This window comes from Callorhinus ursinus, unplaced genomic scaffold (assembly GCF_003265705.2).
Source record: "Callorhinus ursinus isolate GAN/ISIS: 27379988/994484 unplaced genomic scaffold, GSC_fseal_2.0 scaffold2, whole genome shotgun sequence".
Classification (NCBI taxonomy): Eukaryota; Metazoa; Chordata; class Mammalia; order Carnivora; family Otariidae; genus Callorhinus; species Callorhinus ursinus.
In genome coordinates, this window is record NW_027397064.1 from 17,136,087 (window position 1) to 17,145,772 (window position 9,686).

A 9,686-nucleotide genomic window follows, 5' to 3' on the forward strand; every position below is an offset into this window, starting at 1 on the left:
CGGCTTGGGAGCTAGGGGCTGTGGGGAGACCAGCGCCAGGTCAGCGGCGGCGGCCAGAATGGTCAGGGTAGGCCTGGCATGGCACAGACCCAAACAGAGCTAGGCCAGACCAAACACAGGAGCAACCTCAGCTGTCTGGTCTTCACGTGCCATCTTCAAGGGCAGCACGCCTTGTGCGCTTAGGGTACTGTGTGCTCTCCCAAATCAGCGAGATTTGCAATCAGCGGGCTGAGAGAATCCGAATCCGAGGGGTATTCTATGAGGGAGGAGACAGAGGCTGGATCTTGCCTGAAACTCAGACAGCTCATCCAAGCCAGCTGCTGTGGAAATTGAAGGGAGGGAGGAGAGAGAGGGAGCTGGTTGTCTCTGAAAAACCTGGACATCACCACCCTGTCTCTTTTCTGTGTCCTGGTAATGTTTTTTTTTTTTTTTCCTCTCAGATTCTGAAGAAATGCCGAGATTAATCCCTTCAAAATACATTTATCTGTTCACTGTGTGGATGACGGATCGGCAGCTTGTGTTTTTCTGCTTTCCCAATAGCCTTTGTTGAGTGTGTATTGGTTTGGAAATGGCCTGGCGGAGCCTCTTGCACAAGGCTCATTCGGGGCCAGGAAGGGGTGGTGAAGAAAGGGCCCCCGGCTGAAGTGTCCTCGGACAGGTGGGGCTAAGTGGAATACTTCTGCTGGAGTGTTTTGGGGAGCAAGCTGCTTGTGCTTCATGTGCCTCTGGGGAGGTTAGCTTTGCTCTCCACTATGGCACCCACCCCGCCAGAAAGAGAGTGAGAGGGATGGAAGTGAGACCTGGACCTCTCAGGGAGGTCCTGAACTTTGGGAGAACAAAGAAGATCTTTGAGAAGCAACAGAGCAGCTTTGGGGGAGATAAGGAGACATCATCTATACCGAGCGGACAACCTTTGTATTATTGCGTGTGACCCTTCTAGCCATCTCTTGAAAATAGGTATGGGTAGCTATCCTCATTTTTCTGGGGAGGAGGCTACTGACTGGCAAAGTGAGGATTTAAAGCTAGAACCTGCTGGTACAGAAGTCACGCAGCCATGGTCCTCACCAGCGTCTGACGGGGGGGGCTCGTGTGGCGATGGTGGACAGTGAAGGACCCACAGGTTACCAGCCAGGGTTTCCATGACCGTGGGTCCCTGCCCTGGACTTTGATCAGTCACTGAGTTGTTGGAAGAGCATATGCTTTGAGCAGGGAAGGGTTAATAACTGGGTCGGACCTGGTTTCTTTGTATGCACTATAGCATTAAGTCTTTTCTTGAGCCTCCTTGGCACTGGACCAGGGCCAGGTAAGAAAAGTGTCAGTGTGCCTCGCAGAGGAAAGGGATGGACTTTAATTGGGTACTTACCCTACCCTCTCATTTAATCCTTTCATGAACCCTGACATAGAGATTATTAGTCTCAGCACCCTCCCCTGTCCATCTATCCATCCCTCCATCTCTCTCTCTCTCTCTCTCTCTCTCTCTCTCTCTCTCAAGAATCAGACCTTGATTGAGTATAATAACTTGCCCAAAATGTTCCCGCTAGCAAATAGACCTAAGGTACAAATCCAAGTCTTTGGGCTCTCAAGCCAGAACTTAAAGCTTATTTCTACTTCTCTTTTTTCTTTAAGATTTTATTTATTTATTTGAGAGAGAGAGAATGAGAGGCAGAGAGCACGAGAGGGAAGAGGGTCAGAGGGAGAAGCAGACTCCCTGCTGAGCAGAGAGCCGGATGTGGGACTTGTTCCCGGGACTCGATCCCGGGACTCCAGGATCATGACCTGAGCCGAAGGCAGTCACTTAACCAACTGAGCCACCCAGGCGCCCTCTCTTTTTTCTTCTAAGAATTTTTTTTCTAATCCCTGGATAATCTTGCTGCTTCCTCTTTGAGTGAGAAGCCACTTCCGGCTTTCTCTTTTTAAACTGTGATACTTCCCCTGGGCATTAGATTCATCTTTCCTTCTCCTCTCATCCTTTTGCTACTAAAGCTGGGTCTGTGTTGTGGCCGTAGGGGTCATTTCAGGTTTTCTTTGGTCTAGGGATTTATTTTAGGTTTCTGGGTCATCCCCCTGTGACATCTACCTCCGGCCCTGGAGCAGAGTGATCTTTGACTCCTCTCGAATACTACACTCACTCCATCCGCAAACCCCGCTGGCCATACCTTCAGATACACCCAGAATCTGGTCACTTCGCGCCACCTCCCCTGCTGCCCCCCAGGACCAGGCTCCCACCACCTTCCACCTGATCATCCTAGCAGCCTTTAGAAGATCTGCCCACTTCTTCTCCTGTCCTTCAACACTCAGAGTGATGCTTTTACAATGTAAATCAGATCATTTCACTCCTCTATAAGCTCTCATGGTCCCCATCTTACAGAACAGAAGCTAACATACTACATTAACTCATGATTTCAAATAAACACACAGACACATACGCACCAACCTGCCATGCTCGTCCTCTGATACAGGGTGACCATCTAATTGATCGTGCAAACTGGAACCTAATAAGAGAGAAAGGGACGTCTGTTAATAAACAGCAACAAGCGTGAGCCAGGGCTAGACCCAGGCAAACTGGGAATCTTGGTCCCTTGACCCAGATAGCCACGTGGATCATTCTCTCACTTCTGTTTGGGTCTTTTAAAAACATTACCATCTCAGCAAGGCCTTCTCTGGCCTCTGTTCAGAATTGTAACACATCCCCACCCCTCTCCCATAATGCCTGCACTGATTTATTTTTCTCCATGGTGCTGTCACCATTTGATAGAGCATATGTTTTAATCAGCTGTATGTTTATTGTTGATCTTCCTCTCTAGATTGTAGACTTCAAGAGGGCAGGGGATTTTTTTTTTTTTTTTATCTCTTGTTCAATCTGTTATATCCCCAGCATCTCAATCATCCTGAGCACCGTAGAGGGTCAGTAAATATTTGTTGGGTGAATGGATGGAGGGTGGAGAGGAGCACTGGGGAGGAGTTCTGTTTGTTAGAGTCTTTCCCTTTAGAATCCTCATCCTAAACCATTTTTCCTGTTCTTCTCTATTTATTTTGGTAACCCTTTGGTAACGTGAGACCTTAGAAGAATTTTCCAATGTGCCCTTAACCCTACATGGAGCTAATGATGAAAATGTCCATGATTTCCTAAAGGGAGGCTTGAGCTCTCCAGGGCAGGGAGTTGGTGAGTGCTACCCATAGAGTTTACCAGGTTGCAGGAGGGAGGAGAGGAACTTCTACCCTCTGGAAGCTGTGTGTTGAGGGCCTTGCCCGGCTGGATGTGCTACCAAGACAGCTGGGGGCCGCCCCAAAGACCCGCTCAAGGCTGATGCTGGGGAGTTCCAGTTTGCATGGTGCCTCTCTCTCTTTTGTCCCCTACCCGTCTCCTGGGCCATGGGCCCATATTGAGTAGGGTGAGCGGGATGTCAGAGTCCGGCCTTTCTGTTACTCAGAATTCTAGAAGTTTCTCTTCTGAAACAGCCTCAGGGAAAGGAGGGATGGAATGGGGGGGGGGGGGGGAGGGGCGGAGAGTAGGGCTGGAAATCTGACCTCTTCTTTTTTTTTTTTTAAGATTATTTATTTATTTATTTGAGAGAGTGAGAAAGCAAGAGAGAGAGAGAGAGAGAGAGAGCACAAGCAGGGGCAGGGGCAGAGGGAGAAGTAGTTCCCCCGATGAGTGGGGAGCCCAATGCAGGATGCATTCCCAGGACCCTGGGATCATGACCTGGGCTGAAGGCAGACGCTTAACCGATTGAGCCATCCAGGTGCTCCACCAGCCTCTTCTTTCTAATGGAAAGCAACAGTTGGGATCTCTCCAGCAGATCCTGCTGGGGTCAGTGAGCAGGAGGGAGCCTTGGAGTTTCTGGACCACTGGGAGTGAGTTTGAGACCTCATGGTGGTGATGGAAGTTACAGACACATCTCCACTAAAGAGGGGGAATTTGGGCACCAGGAAAAGAAATGGGCTGCAGTAGGAAAAGAAGGGGAAATAAAATGCCCTATAGGATTTCTTTTTTTTTTTTTTTTTTTTAAGATTTTATCTAGTTATTTGTCAGGGAGAGAGAGAGGGAGAGAACACAAGCAGGGAGAGTGGCAGGCTGAGAGAGGGAGAAGCAGGCTCCCCGCTGAGCAGGGAACCCGATGTGGGACTCAATCCCAGGATCCTGGGATCATGACCTGAGCTGAAGGCAGACGCTTAACCGACTGAGCCACCCAGGCGTCCCTGCCCTATAGGATTTCTGTAGCTTTGGTTTTCCTAAAGCTCCTGATATGGCCAGACGGCAGGGGCCAAAGTCCCAGTGAACTGGAGATAGGAGAGAAATGTAGCTCTGTTTTGCCCACTGAAGAATCACAGTCTAGCAGTACAGTTAGTGAAGAGGTACGAAATGGAGCAGAAAGCCTATGAAGGCAAACCCAGAGGATGCTTCTGGCCCCTCACCCTTGATTCAATAGTCATTCGGAGCCAAGCAAGCCTTGGCAAGCATGGGTGTAGTAGAGAAAGCCACTTTGTGAAACAAAAGGAAACTTCCAGGGGCATATCTTTAGTTTAGAACACCAAGCCCTTAGCAATCTGGCAGGTATGAACTTAGTCTTCTGGTCTTATTTCCCATGAGATACATCAACATATCCTGTCTTTTCACACCTTTGTGATTCAAATACTTCCCCACATTCGCAAGGCTGGCCTATGTCACCCCCATCCCCTCACCACCCCCCAATCCTGCCCCAGGCCTTTTGCTGGACGGTCAGAATTCCTTCCTTTCTTCTTCTCCAGTTCTTATTACCCTTTGTTTCTGACTCTGTGATAGCATAACACTTGGGAAAAAACCTGAAATCTGCCTATTCCTCACACCCGAATATAAACTCCCTGAGGCAGGGACTCTGACTTATTTATCTTTGGCTAACTCAGCCCCATTCTGAGGAGGGAAGGGTGCATCTCTTTCCCTCGCCCCCGTCCTGTAGTACCTAACACGTGGTAGAATCTCAATAGCCTTTTGCTGCGTGGAATTGATTCTGGGTTCATCAGATGAACGCATTCCACAGGAGACCGACCTGTCTCTTCTTCCCCTCCCCACTCTGGGCAGTGACCCGCTTTGTGGCTGGTACACCTTGCTCCTGGCTCCTTCATACTTACGGTGGGGGGGGTGGCGGGGGGGGCACTGCTGTTTGCTTTTCTTAGTCCTGACCCCACTGTTCTCCCTTTGATCTTGGCGGCCTGCCCCAGCTCGCCCCTGCCATTGTCCTGCACAGGGAGCTAATGTTTCTCCTTCCCAAGCTCGGGCCTCTCCAACCTCCTTTTCCTTGCATAAGTGTGAGGATAATGCACATGGAATCAGTGATGGGAATGGCTGGGCTAGGGTTTAGGGATGGCCTCAGCCCCGGAGGGTTCCAGGTGAGGCCAGCTTTTCAGGTAGAACCTCCAGATTCTCTCCTCACTTCTCTTTTGTCACCCGAGGGAGCTTGTTCTTGAGCTGGATGGGAATTGAGGCAAGTGATCTGTGATGGGAGGCACAGATGGTTGTGATCCTGGGAAAGGCTGTATGGCCCTTGGGACTAAAATTCTGCTATTTAGAGAAGTAAATAGGGTAGTCATTATATGCGTCGGCCCTGAGGTCAGCCTGTCTGGATTCTAATCCTGCTCTGTTTACTAGTTGGAACCACCTCAGTAAAATGGGGTCATACCGTGCCGACCATGTTCATTCATTCACAAGTGGTTATAGAGCCCGACTACAGTCCAAGTGCCAGGGAAACAGCAGGGAATAAGACAAAATGCATCAATACATTTAAATTCTTAGAACTGTGTCTAACATATAGGAAATATACAGCAAATGTACCAATATTCTCTTTCTTTTGTTTTTTAAACATTTTATTTATTTACTAGAGAGAGAGGGAGAGAGACGGAGAGAAGCAGACTCTCTGCTGAGTGGGGAGTCAGGACATGGGGCTTGATCCCAGGATCAACCAAAGGCAGACGCTTAACCGACTGAACCGCCCAGGCAGCCTCCAATAGTCTCTTTCTGGTACTTTTCTGAGAGTGCTCAGGTGGGATAACTTTCGGCAACAACTGCAGGACCAGATCTCTCAGAGACAGGGAAGGATGGAGGAAGGTCCAAGATACGGGACAGCACTGGCTTTATGGCCTTTCATTTCTGCCCCTTCACTGTGAGACTCAGTACAGGAGTTGGCTAAAGATTGCCCTAAAAAATGTAGGAGTCTGTCTGGTTCCATAGAAGGGGCGGGGGCGGGGAGCTGGGACCACTGAGACTCTGCCCCGCCCATTTGTACAGACAGCGAAGGGCCTAGCAAGCCCTGTGTGCCGGAGCCTGAGAGAGGCCACGCTTCGTGAGCAATCTGAAGGGCGGCCCCGGAGACAGGAGAGGTGAGGAAGGAGAACAGCTGTTGGCCTCTCCGCTGTCATGGCTGTCTGGCGGGAGAGCAGAGGACGTGTTTTTGGAGCATGTGGCTTGGGGAAGCTGAAATTAAGGAGAGTGAGGGGAGGTCAAAGTGTATGGCCTGAGAGTTTGCCTTCCCTTTTCAGTTTGCTCCTCAGGGCCCTTTCACTCCTGCAGTGACTGCTGGCCCGAAGCCAAGTTCTGACTTCATCGGTGGTCTCCCGGGAAAGTCCAAGCCTGATAGAGACCTTACGGAGGTAGGGTTGCAGTACGAATGGATGCTGCATTTCCTGAGGATCAACACATATTTCAGATCCCACCATCCTCAGGGAGAGAGAGTCCTGACTGTGGTTCAGCGTTCTCTCTTCCATCCTTCTCTGGAAGGAACAGAACCTCTCCTGTGTTCTCTCTTCCATCCTTCTCCCACGGCGGGTTTTCAGAAGTGAATGCCTTTAGAGCACAGAGCAAGTGCCCTTGACGTGAGCTGTGGGTCCATCCGGGATTCTTGGGTGGGTACCCTGTGAGCTAGTGGCATGGCTTCCCTTAGAGACCTGCTAGCTTGCCTGGGAACCATGACAATTTGCCTGCACAGGTGAAGGAACTCTGGGTCCTTTCCAAGATTGTGAAGCACAGCCAGGTGCAGGACCCTGGGATATCATATGCCTTCATCTTCGTTTTTACTGCACTTGCTTCCGCCTACAGCCGTTAAGCCAAATGCCTGAAACTTGAACTAGGCAAAGCATTTTCCTGTGGATATAAAATCCACAGTTCATTCACAGCGAAGGAAACAGGTACATAGAGTGTGATGGTAGCTGCATTTCTCAACTTTCTCCCCATCATCACCTTGCTCAGGAGCCTTTCTAAGATACTTTTTCCTAATCACTCCCCCTCAGGAAATTTTAATACCACAGATAGAGTAAAATTCTGTTTGTGTACTGTATGTTGATGTTTCATACTTTAAAAGAGTAAGATTTTTTTCACCCCCTCAAGAACCAGTTTTCCCCCCTCTTGGGGGAATGGTTGCCCCCATTTGTGGGTTCATGGATTGCAGTAAAGCAATGTAAAATGGCAGGGAAGCCTCCAAACTTGGCACACTTTAGTCACCCCATCTCCTCCAACTGAACACCGTAGCTCCATAATTTAGCCTTGTCTCTCAGTCTGTCATTCCCATTTTGCCTGTTCTCCCCTTTCCTGCATTTCATCCCTTTTCTCTCTAGTGTGGAACTTTAGTAGGAGTGAATGTAAGTAATCCAGTGATCTGTACAGCTCAGGGACAACTTAGGAAAGATGATTTCCTAAAACAGCCCTCTCAGAGGTCATCCCTTGGGAAGAATGAGCCTAGAGACTCTTGGGTGAATACCCCAGGGGTATTCATGGGAAAACATAATAGGTATTGGGGGAATTAAAGATAGACATTTGGAGTTGCGTATTAGAGAAGACCTCAGGAGAGGTCTTTATACTGTTCCCAACAAGGTATGGGTATGGACGTCCTATGTTGAATCGAACTTCTCTATATAAATTCTTTTGGGGTCGATGCCACTTTTGCCAGTGGGATATCAAACTCCTTTTCTCTGGTGATATGGTATAACCAATAACCGCATCTCCGCTCCCCTATAGAAACTACCAGAGGCATGCAGTGTAGGTGATGGAAGGCCCTTTGTCATGAATTTACAGAGTCTGTATATGGCAGTCACCAGACAAGAGATCCAAGGGAGACAGAAGCATCAGGGCACTGGTGAGTAGCTCCAAAGGTACTTGGTCTCGCTGGGGTTAGAGTTACGGTGTAGGGTTGTGCCGCCCAATATGGTAGCTCTCGCCCCTTGTGACTATTTAAATTAAATACGAATGAAACAAAATGAAAGATACCTCTCCTCATTTGCTGTAGCCACACTTGAACTGCTCGGTAGCCACACGTGGCCGGCGGCTACCAAGTCGAACAGTGCAGATGCGGAACATTTCCGTCATTGCAGAAACTTCCACTGGAACTGGTCTAGGTGCTTAGGAGAATTAGTGAGAGGACCAGAAGAAAGACTCATCTCTCTACCTGTCTGTTGAGGAGCAGTTGGCTGTTTTGAGTCAAAGAAACTCCTCTCCTACCTAGTGGAAGCGGGGAATCTTCAGAGTAGAAACGGGGCTTTCCGAGAGTCAGCTGGAAGTTGGATTTATAGCTACTTCCGTCTGTTTATATATTAGTACTAAACCCTGGCCTTGCTCAGAATGCTTGCTAAATGCTAATGCCTCCCTGGTAAGAAGGCATTTATCACTGTCTTCCCTTGATCTTTCTGATTTCAGGAGATCCTCAGCCCTCAAGCAGTGCCTCCCCACAAGGGACCGAAAACCAACTCCTGAACCAGCCGGAAGAACCAGCACCATCCCTCCCAGTGCCCGAGAAAGAACCCCCAGTGAGTCACGCACCTGCAGCCCCTGAACCAGAGGTCCTTGGAGTTGTCACTTAGTGGAGGTGCTGCCTTAATGTTGGAGGATATTTGTGAGCAGGCCGCCAGATGACGGATTTCTAGATAGGGGAGTCATGGTCTTTTGCATCTTCCCTGTACTAAGTGAAGGACCGTGACTCCTTTTCTTCCTTATGCCACTTCCAGTGATGGTCTGTGAGGTTGTTCCTTAGGGGAGAAGGGATGTATGCATGGCATGAAGTCTTGTGTCACATTCACTGCCTGGCAGAGACTTCAAAACACCTGTGTCAGCCCCTCATCCCCACCAGGGCCGTGGGAGCAAGGAAGTTCCTCTCCTGACTTAAATGGATCTGTTCAAACACCTCTATTAACTCGGGTTCCTTTTCATTCTAGGGTACTTCAGGCCCTGTGCACAGACCTCAGCTGTCAAAGGTCAAGAGGAAGAAGCTAAGGGGGCTCTTCAGTTAACCTGTCCCTGTCCCGACTGCGGAGAATGGGCTTGGAGAATAGTTTCCTCGTGTCACCTCGAGAGGAGCTCCTGTAGCAACAGTATCCCCAGTGCGGGGTTACATAGTCAGAGGCCCCACAGCAAGGCTGAAGTAACAGAAATTCACGCGGACAGGCGTGGGTACTGTTAACCCAGGGAATCTGGGCTCCCATCCGCTGGGCATTGGCCTTCCCTAGCCAAGTGGAAGCCAGCTTCTGAGAATCCCATACCTTCCTCTCTTTTGTTGGAGGTTCCCCAGACCCAGGATCCTACCATGGACTTTATGTGCAGAGGACAAGTCAGCAAAAAAGGCACAACGTGCTCAGGAAGCCTTGTCCATCTTTCTCAAGAGTCCGTAGCTCCTCAGAGACCCACTTCTCTCTCAAGCCTGGAATAAAAAGCACGCACACTCCCCTGC

The 9,686-nt window shown here is 49.5% G+C and overlaps 1 protein-coding gene across 5 annotated transcripts in view; it reads left to right on the top strand.

Moving 5' to 3' along the window:
• The window catches only part of NHEJ1 (non-homologous end joining factor 1), a 77,313-nt gene extending 67,627 nt beyond the window's left edge, over window positions 1–9,686 (top strand). For 3 of the 5 annotated variants that reach the window (XM_073878490.1, XM_073878501.1, XM_073878496.1), the window contains exons 7-9: window positions 8,042–8,102; window positions 8,660–8,769; window positions 9,175–9,686. In XM_073878490.1, coding sequence (XP_073734591.1) covers window positions 8,042–8,102; window positions 8,660–8,769; window positions 9,175–9,419 — 416 coding nt within the window. In that variant the 3' untranslated portion in view covers window positions 9,420–9,686. Of the gene's footprint in view, window positions 1–7,984; window positions 8,103–8,659; window positions 8,770–9,174 lie in introns of all 5 variants that reach the window. The other 2 variants (XM_025891411.2, XM_073878507.1) reach the window with 2 other exon arrangements.